The 14,360-nt window shown below is 39.1% G+C and overlaps 1 protein-coding gene across 2 annotated transcripts in view; it reads left to right on the top strand.

Annotated features, from left to right (window-relative positions):
- The window catches only part of SP4 (Sp4 transcription factor), a 37,878-nt gene extending 31,875 nt beyond the window's left edge, over positions 1-6,003 (top strand). For both annotated transcript variants that reach the window (XM_090046796.1, XM_090046797.1), the window contains exons 4-6: positions 430-661; positions 888-1,087; positions 2,058-6,003. In XM_090046796.1, the coding sequence (XP_089902922.1) occupies positions 430-661; positions 888-1,087; positions 2,058-2,305 (680 nt within the window). In that variant the 3' untranslated portion in view covers positions 2,306-6,003. The remainder of the gene's footprint in view (positions 1-429; positions 662-887; positions 1,088-2,057) is intronic.
- The last annotated feature ends 8,357 nt before the right edge of the window (positions 6,004-14,360 follow it).

Here is a 14,360-nt window from a genome sequence, read left to right as displayed (position 1 = left end):
AGCACAAGTCTGGAGGCAGGCAGTAGTGAGAATCCAGGGATGACCACCAATGGCCATGTCCATTGTGGTCATGACCCAAATACTGTGGCAGATCACACCCCCTAACTTCCAGAACTGGAGTTCTGGATGGAACATTTCTGTGGGCCATATGTTTGACACCCTGCTTAGAGATAGCAAATAGCAATACAACCACTTACTATTTCCTGTTAGGGCCATATACTTCTCAGGCCCATCTCCACTGGTATATGGGTCTGTTGCAGTATATCAAGACCATATGGGTAAACTTGACTGGGTTTAGTATTAGTTTTAATATTCTTCCAACCTTCAGTAAACATTTGCTTTTTTGTATGAAATATTCATGTAATTCTGTGGCCCTGCTGAAATGACCAGCAAAAATTACAAGGATGTTTTATTATTACTATTTTACAGGTCAGCATCAAGGACAAGATGGAGGAGTGAAAGTACAGCAAGCTACAATAGCACCTGTAACTGTAGCAGTAGGAGGCATTGCTAATGCAGCAATTGGTGCTGTTAGTCCCGATCAGATCACACAAGTGCAGTTGCAGCAAGCTCAACAAGCGTCTGACCAGGAAGTGCAACCAGGCAAGCGGTTAAGAAGAGTGGCCTGTTCATGTCCTAATTGTAGGGAAGGAGAAGGAAGGTAAATCAGTTTATTGATAATTTTTAGATGCCTTATTGGAGCCTTGTTCTTTTTTTTCCTTGTATTGTCATACTTTTAAGTCTGTACATAAATAAAACAAGTCCTCACTGATCTTCTATTCAGCATGAAGATTATAATCCACATAATTTGCATTTTGTATTCTTCTTCAGTGAACTGATGATATTTTAGAGAAAAAGCAGCTAACTCTGACTTTTGATCTTGTTAGGGGTAGCAATGAACCAGGAAAAAAGAAACAACATATCTGCCATATTGAAGGATGTGGAAAAGTTTATGGGAAAACCTCTCATCTCCGGGCACACCTTCGTTGGCATACTGGAGAAAGACCATTTGTATGCAATTGGATGTTTTGTGGAAAAAGATTTACAAGGAGCGATGAGCTTCAGAGACATAGAAGAACCCACACAGGTTGGTCTACTGTCTGTTTGGTATAGTGGTTGGATAATGGTCATAGTTAAAGATGAATGGTAATTTTAAAGAAAATAATTATTTTGTATGTGCTGAATTTTTGTATTTGAAATAGTACAGAGTATTTTAAGATGTCATATCATTTTTAAATTTATGCATATTGGTTTTCCCCTGTACAGGAGGCTGTAGTGTAGAACCTAAGCAGATCTCAAGTTGTTACTCTGTTTACACAAAGATTAACTTTAGGTTATGATTAGCTAGCATCTATGACCTAAAATTTTTGAGCTATTTTCTGAGTTAAAGAAAATCCTTACTCCATTTGGAGTTGTTTAAACCTTGAAAAGAGTGGATGCCCACAAATTGCTTCACCTGGTTTTTCCTGCCATTCTCTGAAGAAGACTGACTGGGGTTTTTTGTGTGGGGGGGGGTTGGATTTGTTTGGGGTTTTTTTGTAGTGGGGGGGTGATTGAGCTCAGAATAGAAAATTGGATGATTTTCCACATACTAAGTATCATAACAGCCTTCAGTAATAGCTGACCAGGACATGAGCCCAGAGAAGAGACCTATATTCCATCCTCATCCTAAATCAGTCTAGAAATGTCTTTATATGATTAAGGGAACGCTGTGAATCTTAATGGATTAGACAACTTCATGAAAGACTGGTACAATCGCATATGTATCTTCTGATATCCCTAAACCAATGATGGTTGATGCTAGGGAAGGTATGATGGGATGAATCACTCCAGACATGCCCAGCTCATGTACTCTTCCTCTAAAACACCTGCTACTTGCAAGTCTCAGAGACAGAATACTGGGCTAGATTGACCACTGTCATCCATGTTACAATTTATGATGTACACAACATATATTTTTTAAAATGTTGAATGGAAAAAAATGTTTGAGTAAGTAAAAGAAATTAAACACTTTGAATATTCTTTTTTTACTTATTTTTGTTCTTTTTCTAAATCAGGTGAAAAGAGATTTGAGTGTCCAGAGTGTTCTAAAAGGTTTATGCGAAGTGACCATCTCTCCAAACACGTCAAAACTCATCAGAACAAGAAAGGTGGTGGAACAGCTCTTGCTATTGTTACCTCAGGAGAACTGGACTCTTCAGTTACTGAGGTCCTTGGCTCCCCAAGAATAGTTGCAGTTGCAGCCATTTCTCAAGATTCAAACCCAGCAACGCCTAATGTTTCTACAAGTATGGAAGAATTCTGAAAAGAGCATTTATAGAGACACCTAGTGCTGCACTTAAGTTTACATACCTTTCAAGATATGGAAGTGGGCTGGTAAAGTGGATTACAGAGCAGGAAAAATCATGTTTTCAGTCTTGACTTCTGTAAGTATTCCAAATTGGAGGGTCAGCATGAGAAGTGTACACTGGTGCAACAAGACAAAATTTTCAAAAATACAAACAGCGCAAATTGACATACTGGACAAACAGATGGGGAAATATTACTTCTATACTGTAACTGTACTTTTTTAGTTATATGGTTGTATATCATGTAATGATTTTAAATGAAATTCCCCCCTCTATTTTAGCATTGTGTGTTTAATGTGTTTATAAAGACAAAAAATATCAATATGAAACAGGGTGGTTCTTGGTTAGGATTATTGCCATTTTGAAGGCACTTGGTTTTTAATCTGAATTTATGATACTTTCATGGGAATGTCCTTTCCCATCAGGCACAACAAAACTGCATACAAATTGATTGGTAATGGAAAGATTTTATTTGTTTGCTTAGGTCTGTAACATGTAAGTTGATTTTGGCCGTCTTTTCTCAAGTTCAGAAATTATTCAAACAACAGCCGACAGATATGTTGCCAAGTGCATCTGAGGAGCACCTCAGATGATTTTGACCACTACATTATGGTAGTGTGCATTAATGACAATCAGTGAACTCGCATTGCTCTTTTGGAGAGTTAAAGATTATTTAGAAATAATGTAAACAGTAGAAAAGATGAAACCATAGAAATATATTAACATAAGATTTTACCAAAATTATCTCTATGTAGGATAATAGAATATGGCAATTGTGTATCAGATTTTAGTATTCCTTGTATGTTAAAGCATCATTTCTGACCCTTAGTTAACTTAGTGTCAAAGGTTCATAATTTTACATATTTAATTTTTTATTAAAGTACTTGGAAATAAGTTAGGCAAAGAATTGAGTGTTTTAACTCATTCTTCAGTTTCTTCCTCCTGTAAATATTAGTGGTTATATTATGGTTAATGTGCTGAATTCTTTATACTTTGACTTAATAGCCAAAGAAAAGGATCAATTATCACATTTTAACCAAAAAACAATTGTAAGTAAATCTATTCTTTTTCTTTTCCCCCTAAAAAATTAGTCGCCTTTTATTTATTTTTTTCCAATGATAGATGGATAGGTTGGGAAGAAATATATATCACCCACCAAATCTTTTCTGATGTAACTAGTATGTTTGAGCCTTTAACCAGAAGGCAAACTTGAGGGAGAGACTAAGGCAGGGAGTGTAGTTATCTTTTTGTCACACAGCAATTAATTTAAACAATAGAATAACCTTTTCAGATCTGTTGAGTTAGTAAAACATAAATGTAGAAGAAATAATACACCTGTGCATTTTATGTGTGAAAATGTTAGAGCAAATAAAGAGGAAAGATGGCCAAATATTTCATGCTCAGGATTTTGGATTAGTAACCATAAGCATAAATGTAATATTTTACAAATTTAGTATTTGGAAAGAGTATCACATGACCAACTTTTTTTTTAATGTATACACCAAAATATTTTTGATGTAACTAAAAGGAAGTACAGTGCAAGAAGGATAACTTTTCCTGCATATTTAAAGATGCTTTATTTGGTAACTGTTTGTATGACATCTGTAACAGATACCTTTTGTGTTCCCTCAGAAAACAAATAGTTCTCATCTGAATACTTTATCAATCTTGTGGTGTTTCATGTATTTTTGAAGGAAGAGAAATACCAAGCATTGTTTACACTGTGTACACTTTAGGCCAGCCCTTTGTAGCGAAATAATAAGCTGAAGGTCTTTTTATACCTTCAGTTTATGTAAAAAGCTTTGAGATTTAAAGAAAAACAATTTTACACTGTGGTTATAAACTTCAAATTTCTTAAAGCTTTTGTAGACTTGTAACAAAGTCTTTAAATTTTAGTTGGGTTTTGTACATTCTTTTTGTATATTTTATTTAAAATACTTAACTGATGTGTCTGGATTTCAAACATCAGAATCAATTACATGTCACGTTTAATACAGGTGAACATTAGGTAGTGCTAATTGTTAATTTTGTTTTATAGGAATTGAAACGTCAAATATATATTTTATCATTATGCTTCACAATCAGTGCTATGAATTTCTTTATGCAAAGAACCTTTCCTAATGTTATAATCATGTTTCCTAGAAGTTAACAATTTTTGTAAACTGAAGGTATGAGCTTTCTGCCCGACCATTTCATATTTAATTTTTCCATGCATACTTATGTATGCAGATAGAAACTGAAGTCATTTTTAATCTACTATGGGTCCCTATTACAAATGTATCAAAATCTAAATCTGGTTGGCTTCATAGCATCTAAAGTACATTAACTTGTGCTAGCAGGTGCACATTTTACCGCTGGAATTAGAAACACTTTGACAGTCTGTTCTGCATACCATTCTGAGTCCACTTTTCTGTCTTAGAAGGATCGTAAATTTCAATGTCCTTTATTTGACTCAGTGGGATATAGCTGTTGTAAGTAATAGGGCACAGATGTGCAGTAGTATCTTGTTTAATGGCATTTCACTGTTCATTCCCTTTGCCACCGTTATAAAATTTTGCTTTTATTGTAATTATCAGTGCAAAGTGTATTTATCATGGTAGAACTCCAGTGTTAGAATAGGGTTTTTTTGGGTTCTTTTCCCCTTACAGTATACTTCTTTGGTTAGGTTTGTGTATGTGTTGCCGATTACGTTAGAAATTGGTGTTAAGTCATTATTTATCACATTCTTTCACGAGAGCAGTAATAAAAGTGTGTAATCTAGGAGAAAAAGTTAATTTGTCCAACTTAGGTAAGCATGATGTTTAGGTCCTATTTTTCAATTTTATAACTGTTTTATTGCAACAATATTTGTATTTAAGTCCTCATTTTAATGCCTTGTGGTGTTTTTTTATGCATGTCACTAAATTGTCATCCTGCATAAATTGATGTGCAGCATAGGGTATTAAATCTACAAAATGATTTTGAAACAGAGAAATAGTTGATGGTAAAAATGTAAATGTTTTGCAAAAATTCCTTATAAAAAGTTTTGTAGTAATATTTCACTTGTAAATTTTTTTCTAAAAAACTGGGAAAAATAAAAAATAAAAACAGAAAAGTTGCCCACATTCTAGAATTCAGAAATTAATTCTGCCAGAAAAGCCTCTAAGGCATTCATTTGATATTTTTACAATGCTGCTTTGTATAATTTTGGTAGATTTGGAACTAAAATCATGTACAAGTTGCCTGCAATAACATTTTGCAAGTAACCTATTAAAATTCCCGAGTTTAAAATGATTCTTCATTTAATTACTTATAATATGAAGCAGTAATAAATTATGTTTAAATGATAATTTACTCATCAAGAAGGACAGTAGAAAGCAAATGCTTCTCAATGGAGAAACATTGGCAGCGGTTTCTGGATTCATGTAATTAAGACCTGTACTTGCTGGTCAGCGTTCCCCAACTGGCAGACTCCCAGCAGGGAATTAAAACAGCAGATTCCAATTCAACATGAATTCTATCATGCCTATTCAGCTCTTGGGAACAGAAGTTATAGTTATGCCTTGGCACAAAGAACATATATGACTGGAGGAAAAGAAAAACTTTAGTCCTAAAACAAAAGTTGCAATTATTTTAAAGTGAGAGCGGAAAATAAAAATAAAATGTTTTAACTATGTTTCAGATGAACAGAAAGATTGTTTCTGTAAGAAAAATTAGATTGGTAACTTTAACACCAAAAATGATGTTGGGTTGGTAAAATATGATGGATTTTTTTATTTCTGCAAAGTCTTCTTGCAAAGAGCTTTAAGTATTTTATTGTTAAATGGCCCAGCAGTCCTGTGATGGACATAAAGTAGTTTTATACCCATTTTGCAGATGAAGAAACAAATACAGAAAAGTTGATTGACTTGACAAATTTTGTGTAAAATATAGAGCAGGCTCTTTTCTCTGATACCTACCTAAAATCTGCGTTGTTAATTGACTATATCTTCATATTTGATTAGATGCTTTTCATCTCAGTTCTCATTAGTTTCCTTTGAATAGAGTTATATGCATACTAGGCAAACCTATTAACTGTAGGCAAGGTGTATCACCATTAAAATTAAGAGGAGTAGATCCACCAACCTGTTGTTAATCCTATGTTACAACATTTTCAGAAGAAAACTTCTTGAGAGTGGTACTGGAATATCTGTTGTTTGTTAGCCATTTACAGCTAATGATTGTTCTTTACTGTTTCGATTGTTTGTTGAGATGAATGAGATCCTCATCACTGTAGTATAGGGAAATATAAATGAATAGACAATGCAAACCTTCAGCTAATTAGGATGTTAAAGATAAATGTTCATACTTTCATTCTATCCCCTGTGTGTGTATGGCTTAATATGCTTCCTTTCTAACACTGACTACTTTGTCCAATATAAAATATAATTCCAAATGGAATTTCTTCTACACTTTTTTTAAGTTGCACAAGGGGCTGGGTTGGCCCCACAGTTAAAGGATACAAATCGGATAAACCACTTCAAGAATGTTGGGTGGTCCCACCAGCACAGCAGGATATGTGGCTCCATTTACCTGTTATACAGTGGAAGTGATTTGCCATCGGTAGAAGTGAGTTAAGAATTCTAAAATACCTGCTCTCTGAATATAAGCTTCATAGCCTATTTATAGACTTACATTGGCTATGATATCCAAGAACATCTGTTGTGTAGTGGAATTAGTATTTCAAATAATTCCACCAACGTTGTGGTGGGTTTTTTGTCTCTGTTTTTAACCAAGTTCAGAAATACCCATTCCCAAATGACTCCAGAACAAGCAACTTACAAGTTTCCCCCTGATTTATATAGATGGCGATTGTTGAAAGTAAGTTCCATTATCTTGCATGTGAACATACCTTCTTTTTTTAGCCATCATTCACAGCTAGTTGCCTCCAAAAATGTGTACAACAGTTGTCTCTCTCTAACTCAATTTTGTGTCCTCTCATTATGATTAAGGCATGGTAATCTTTTGAATTTTCTTTAGAAGGGAACCATTTTTGGAACAAAATGAGGAAGCTGGGGATACTGGGTAAGTTTGGCAGTTGCTGAGGCTGCACTCTGTGCTTATGCAACAGTTCAAAGCTCTTTTTTTTTCTTTGAGCCTTCTCCCATTCTCTGTAGCTTGAACTCCATGTTATTACTATGAGCTAAATTTTTTACCAAGCAAAAATGCAGCCCACTAGCTTCAACAGGATTTCAAAGTGTCATAGGTGCCAGATGGGCATTGTTGTTAGTAGAAAGAGCATGCTGTGAAAAATCCTGTTTTCCTTTCTGGTTTTGCCCTGTTAAGAGGTACTGCAAAGGTAGGTCATTTTTATATCCTGGGTACAGCACAAACCACTTCCTGGGTATTTCTTTTCAGGCCAGAGTACTGCATCATTTGAGGAAGCCTCTTTGAATTCATTGCAGGCTCCATTTCATCTCTCTGTATTATAGGATATTTGCTAACAGATTTAGGGTTGTACTTCAAAATGAACTATAAATCCAGGGACATTTTTTTTCAAAAAGTTGGTATGAAATATTACCTAAAGGTGCATCTTGGGTCTTCGGGGTTTTCTTATATAGCTTTATTTGATTTACCTTTTAAGTTTTTACTGAAATCTTTCAATTGGGTCCTCGTAGAAAGTTGGCCTTGGTAGTGTGATCTTTTGTTGCTGATATATATATTTAAAACATTGCTGACATATATTTAAAACAGCATCCTGTAAAAACAGAATTAAATATAACTCAGAGAAGAGTTTGTGTGTACAATTGATGATAGATTTTTTTTTAATGAACTGTGTTTCCTGCCAGGTCTGTATCCGTCTTGTACAGTGCACATCCCTGTTTAAAAATCAAAGTAATTGTCGTGATCCAGCAGACTCCAATGTCTCATATATCAGCATCCCTGCACTTAAAAATGGCAGCAGTGGCATTTTAACTAAGCTTGTGCTTAAAAATGGTGGCGGGGTGCTCTTAACTAAAGCTCATTAGACAAGCTTTAGTTAAAGCACCCCTGCCATCATTTTCAAGCATGGGGATGCTGACATGAGAGCCTCTTGGAGCCACTCTAATTAAAGCACCCCCAGCTCCGCCCCACTCCCAGAGCATGTGTATAAACAAACTAATTAAGAAATCAATAGACAAAGATTTTTTTTTTGAAGATGCTGGGATTGACTCTCCTAAGCCACCTAAGAGTACATGAGTTCTTCATTCAGCCATGCTCTTTAGCATGGCGATTAATTCATACTGGCCACAACTCACAACCTTATGTCTGCCCCATAGGAATACTAGGTTTCCATCACTTTCTTTAGCCTCTCCTAATAATCATACTTAATAGTATTTGTAAAGGTAGTTTGTCAAACTCCAAAAGAAGGCTTATGATTGTGGTTTTATTTCTTTGTAGCTTTGGCAACTGAGGATGAAGTTAAGATGATCCCTATTTTCCATTGTGTATAATGGAACTAAAATATGATTCCAGAGAAGTTGTTTGTTCTCTGAATACTACTTTAACAAAACAGAGGGGATAGTAGTTTGCAGGAAGGAAGGTTTAAGTTGCAATAAGAGGGAGGATAAAAGAGAGAGCATTTAAGCAGTAACAAATGTGGAAATGGAATACCATATTTTATTGCACACATTACCTATCTGCTTTAAAAAAACAGCTGCTGGAAACGGTAGTGTGTATATGTGCAAAACAGAGTAAGAACAGTTTTTGCCTTACCAGGCACAAGTGAAATTTAAAATTGGCATTGTTCTTTGGGGAATAAAACTACTATTTAGCTACTTACTCTTTTCCCCCTTCATTCTGCCTTTCAAATATAAGGTATATTTTATTTTGAGGCATGTTTTATATGCAAGAAAATATAGTATGTAGTAGAAGTGGAGGCTGAAGGAGGGTAGAAGGAGAACGTGATTGGAACATTGGAAGGGTAGGAAGAGTTTGGTAAGATGCTGACAGATGACAAAAGTAGAGGATGAAGTAGAAAGCCCACAGCTCTCATTCTAAGAGGTTAGAGGATCATAGGAAAGCAGTGCTGGGAGAGACCTCACAAGGTCATCTAGGCCAACCCTCTACTCAATGCAGGTTCATCTCTGACTAAAACATCCCAGCCAAGTCTGTCAGACCTGCTTTTGAAAACTTCCAAAGATGGAGTTTGCACATTTCTTTAGGTAGCCTGTTCCAATGTTAGAACACTCTCATAGCTCAAAGTTTCTCCCAGTCTCCAACCTAAATGTCCTCTGCTGCCATCTAAGGCCACCCTGTGATGGTGGGCTACTCTCCCTTTTCTACTGCAGAGCTAGGCTAGGGCCAAGCCATGCCGCCTTCTCCTTGTGCGGCCAAGTTATGGCTGGGTCGCACCCCTTTTTCCTTTGCAGGGCCAGGCCATACTGTCTTCTCCCCAGTGGAGCTGGGCCTACTCCCCCCCACCCCCCTTCTCATGGCTAGATGTGCCAGCCTTGGGCACTGAATCAAAACCACCATCCGGTCCACAGTTAAACCAAGCACTGCCCATCTGGCCCACGGGCACCTTTGTTCAGGTCTGTGTTTCCTTAGCTTGTTAATGAGAATGCTGTGAAAGATGGCATCAAAAGCATTGCTAAAAGTCAAGGTATATTATATATTTTGCTCTCCCCCATCCACAGAGCCTGTTACCTTATCATACAGGTTGATCAGGCGTGACTTGCTCTTGATGAATCCATGTTGATGATCACAGAATCATAGAAGTAGGGTCGGAAGGGACCTTGTAGATCTTCAAGTCCGACCCTGACCCCTCCCCCACCCTCCCCCGGGTGGGAGAAAAGACTGGACTCAAATGAGTCCAGCCAGGTAGTCATCAAGCCTCTTAAAGATCTCCAGGGTAGGAGCCAGCACCACTTCCCTTGGAAGTTGGTTCCAGCTCCTAGCCGCCCTAACTGTGAAGTAGTTCTTGTGGATGTCTAATCTAAACCTACTCTCTCATAATTTGTGTCCATTGTTCCTTGTCATGCCAGGGGGCGCTAGGGGAAACAGTGTCTCCCCTAAACCCTTCTGGTCCCTGCTAGTGAGTTTATAGACAGTCACCAGGTCCCCCCTCAGCCTTCTCTTGTGAAGGCTGAACAGATTTAGGTCCCGCAGTCTTTCAATGTAGGGTCTGCCCTGTAGTCCCCGGATCATGCAGGTGGCCCTCCTCTGGACCATGATGACCATGATGATGAAGCGAATCTCACCACACTCGTATGTTGGAGGCATGAGGGCCAGAAAGCCAGCAACAGGTAGAATGGTCATGTCAATAAGATGATGCTGACTTTTCCTGATCACCTTTGTTCTCCTCTAGGTGCTTTGCAATGGATTCCTTGAGGACCCTGCTCCATGAACTTTTCAGGTATACAGGTCAGACTGGTCTGTAATTCTTTGGACCTCTTGTTTCTTAAAGAGGGCACTGTATTTGCCCATTTCAAGTCAACTAGAACTTTATCAGAACTTGTGGAGGTCAGGTAGCCAGTGGCTCTGAAATTCTCTTACCAGTTCTTTCAGGACACTTGGATGCATCCTATCTGCCACTACCAACTTGCTGCCTCTATTTTGAAGACCAAAGTAAAGAAGAAATTAAATACTTCAGCCTTTTTTCATGATCCTTCACTAGATTGCTTTCTACGTTCCTTAAGGACCTATGGTTTTTCTGGTTTTCCTCTTTTCACATACTTACATTGAAATCCCTATGTACTGAATACCCTTTATGTCCCTTGTCAGCTGCATTTCAAACTGTGCTTTGGCCTTCTTAATTTTCTCCTTGCATATCCATGTGCTACTTTTTCCTAGTAGTATGACCAAGTTTACATTTTTATAGGATTCTTCTTTTGAGTTCCAACTTATTTGAGAGAGTGTTGCTTCAGTTTAGCTCCTGCACCCTTAAGAAAGCTTCCTTTAAAGTACAGCCAGGTCTCCTGAACTCCTTTTCTCCTCAGACTTTCCTCCCAGAGGATCCTACCCACCAGTTCCCTGAGTTTGTTAAAGATGAAGGTTAAGCAGAATCCTTAGCACTATGAGGAAAGTGTGCATTTTTGTATTTATGTAGTTAAGTTTGGAATCTGAAATGATCATGCATGTTGTGGAAGGTATAGACTATAAGTACTTTAAATATTAGAAGGCAGATAAAAAAAATTGTATTAATCTCTGTTTTCAAACTATTGTGAATTTTGACAGTTTGAGTCATGCTTTCTGCATGCTTGCAGCTTTCAGTACTGAAGGACATAGAGGAGGAAACTAGGACCACAAAAACAGGAATATAACGTTTCAGAAAAATCAAAATATGTTTGTCCATTGATTAACTCACTGAAATAGATTTGAGAATGATTTAATAGAACAAAGTAGCAGCATCAAACAACAAACACCTGTCTGAAGCTCTTGTTGCAGTCAAAATCAGGATTCTAACCTAGTGCAGTTAATCAAACGAGGTGTCATATCAATCCTTAATTACAGAAGGACTTTTAATAACTGTTCCACAAATGAGCTATACAACTAAATTCCTTCCCAATATTCAGTAAATAAGCTATCACAAAAGTCCTAGTATATGTTAACTGTAGAGCTGTGCAAAGCTTCAGTTGCTGATTCGGTTCAGAGAAGATTCGGCCTGATTCAGTGGTTGAGTCGTCGAATTGAATTGGAAGACCCATTAAAAGGTCCAAATCAAATCTGAAGCCTCTGAATCAATTTGGAAGAGATCCAGAAGGATTTGGAGATTTTGATTGGCCAGGGAGAGGCAGGTACAGCCGGGTGGCTGCAGCTTCTCTCATGGCTCCTCTGGCTATGCCTGCCTGTCCCCTGGCAGTGAGACCCAAGGGAGAAGCCCCCATGGCTGCCCTGCCCAGCCCCATACCCAACCAAACCTTCTGACACTTAAAAAGCTTCATACTCACCTGCTGCAGCAGTGGGGATCAGGGCCTCTGAGGGCTCAGGGCAGAGGCCCCCATGCAGTGCAGGGCAGTGGGGGGCAGCAGGGATCGCTCCCCTTCTGCCTGGCAGCTGCCCCACAGTGCGGCTCAGCAGGGCGCTGCGTTCTGTCTGGGACCTGGGGCCTCTGGGGCTGAGTGCTGCTGGGCTCCAGCTGACAGATGGAGATGCCCCAGCTCCCAGACAGCGTGTGGTGCCCTGCCAAGCCATGCTGTACCTGTGCCATGACGCAGCTGCCATGCAGGTGCCAGGCAGGGGGGGCAGGGGGCAATCATTTACCCCATGCTGAGCAGGGGGCTCTGCCACGAGCTCCCAGAGACCACTGCTAGAGCCAGTGGGTGCGGGGCTTCTTTTGTTTAGAAGTCCTGCACTCACCAGCTCTGACAGCAGAAATCTGGGCCTCTGGGGGCTCATGGCAGATCCCCCCACACAGCACAGGGTAGTAAGGGACAGCAAGGATCACTCTTCCTCACCTGGCATCCATGTGGCAGCTATCACATTGTGTGGGTACAGAGTGCCTAAATGGCGCCACGTGCTACCTGGGAGCTGGAGCGGCTTCACTTGTCAGAGCCCAGCAGCACTCTGTCCCAGCTCCCAGACTGCATGCAGCATGGGTGCCAGAAAGTGGGGGGGAGGGGGGATCTCTGCTGCCCTGCTCTGGCCTATGCTGGGCAGAGGGGCTCTGCCATGAGCTCTCAGAGGCCCTGATCACCACTGTTGCAGCTGGTGAGTGCGGGGCACTTTTTTTTAAAGTGCTGAGAGGCTGGGGCTGGGTGGAGGCAGCCATGGGAACTTCTCCCATAGCTCCCCCCACCTGGGGAGAGGCAGGCACAGCAGGAGGAGCTGCAGGAGAAAGTGCAGCTGCCCAGCTGTGACTGTCTCTCCTTGGCCAATCCAAATCAGCACTGAATCTCCAATTCTTATTTGGCTGAATTGAATGGGGATAGTGATTCAAATCACCAATCAAATTATTGTCCTCCAAATTGGTTGAATCCGAATCAAATACTTCCCTATTCGCACGGGCCTAGTTAGCTCCAATAGTGTCTCTCAGCAATGCAGGCCAGAAGTGGTTTCAGTCTTTGCATCCTTCACTGGGCATGGATCCCTCACAGAGAGTGATCAGCTGGGCACAGTTTACAATGTTGCAGTGATTTCTTTCTCTCTCCTGGCATGTGCATTTTGCTAGCAACTCTGTTTCGTTCTTACACTCTCTTCTATTGTACTTTTAAAGCAATCCTCCTTGACAGTTGGTAGACTAAAGTCTGAACAAAGCAGGTAGGGAAGGACCATCATGTTACAGTCGCTAACTGCTCGGATCCTGTTTTGGATCATCCAGTTGTTAAACTTATTTATGCAAGCTTTTAATCAGTTTGGAGCTTACATTTCAATCAAATGGGATGGGTCTTGATTGACTGAATAGGACACCATGGGGCATTGATACTGCTTTGGGTAGTTGTTTTAACAGTGGGACAAAAGCCAAAATATTCTGAACCAGTAATGGTCTAGGGAGACATTTGCAAAACCCCAAACATGCATTGAATGCCTGTTCCAAGAACTATGCCTTAATCAAGGGAAAATGTCAACAAGGAGGATATAGTCATGTAGGGAGGTGCAGTTATTTATGAATGGTTTAGCATAATGAAACATTGGATACATTTGCAACTAGCACAAGAGATTAAATCAATTGAGATTTGCTTCATCTGACATGGTCCCAGTCACGATCTTGCATTCTTGTGCAAGATGCACTATTGTTTTAATTTGGTCATTTAAAATTTCATGTGTGGGTCAGGCCAAGCTTTCACAGTCATCACTTTTGGAAAATAAAATCACTCTAAATGAGGTAAAGCTGAAGATATTGAAAATAAGTGTGGGCTTCTGTATAAGCCTTTTGGATCCCCCAAATAAGTGGAAAATCCTAATTAAACAAGAATTTTCCTGCACGTATTGCAAAATTCCTGGATATGCAGATAAAAATATAGTTTAAAAAACAGAGCCCACTGAGAGTCAAATAAGGAAAGTGTCATTTAACCTCAGTATGTAAGCATCTGCTTTACTAAATGTTCAAATCAGGAAATTCCTTTTACAGGT

This window comes from Crocodylus siamensis, chromosome 5 (assembly GCF_052110815.1).
Source record: "Crocodylus siamensis isolate JL-2025a chromosome 5, ASM5211081v1, whole genome shotgun sequence".
In the NCBI taxonomy this organism is placed as follows: Eukaryota; Metazoa; Chordata; order Crocodylia; family Crocodylidae; genus Crocodylus; species Crocodylus siamensis.
Note: the sequence above shows the minus strand (reverse complement) of the source record. Positions and strands in the feature narration are given on the sequence as shown.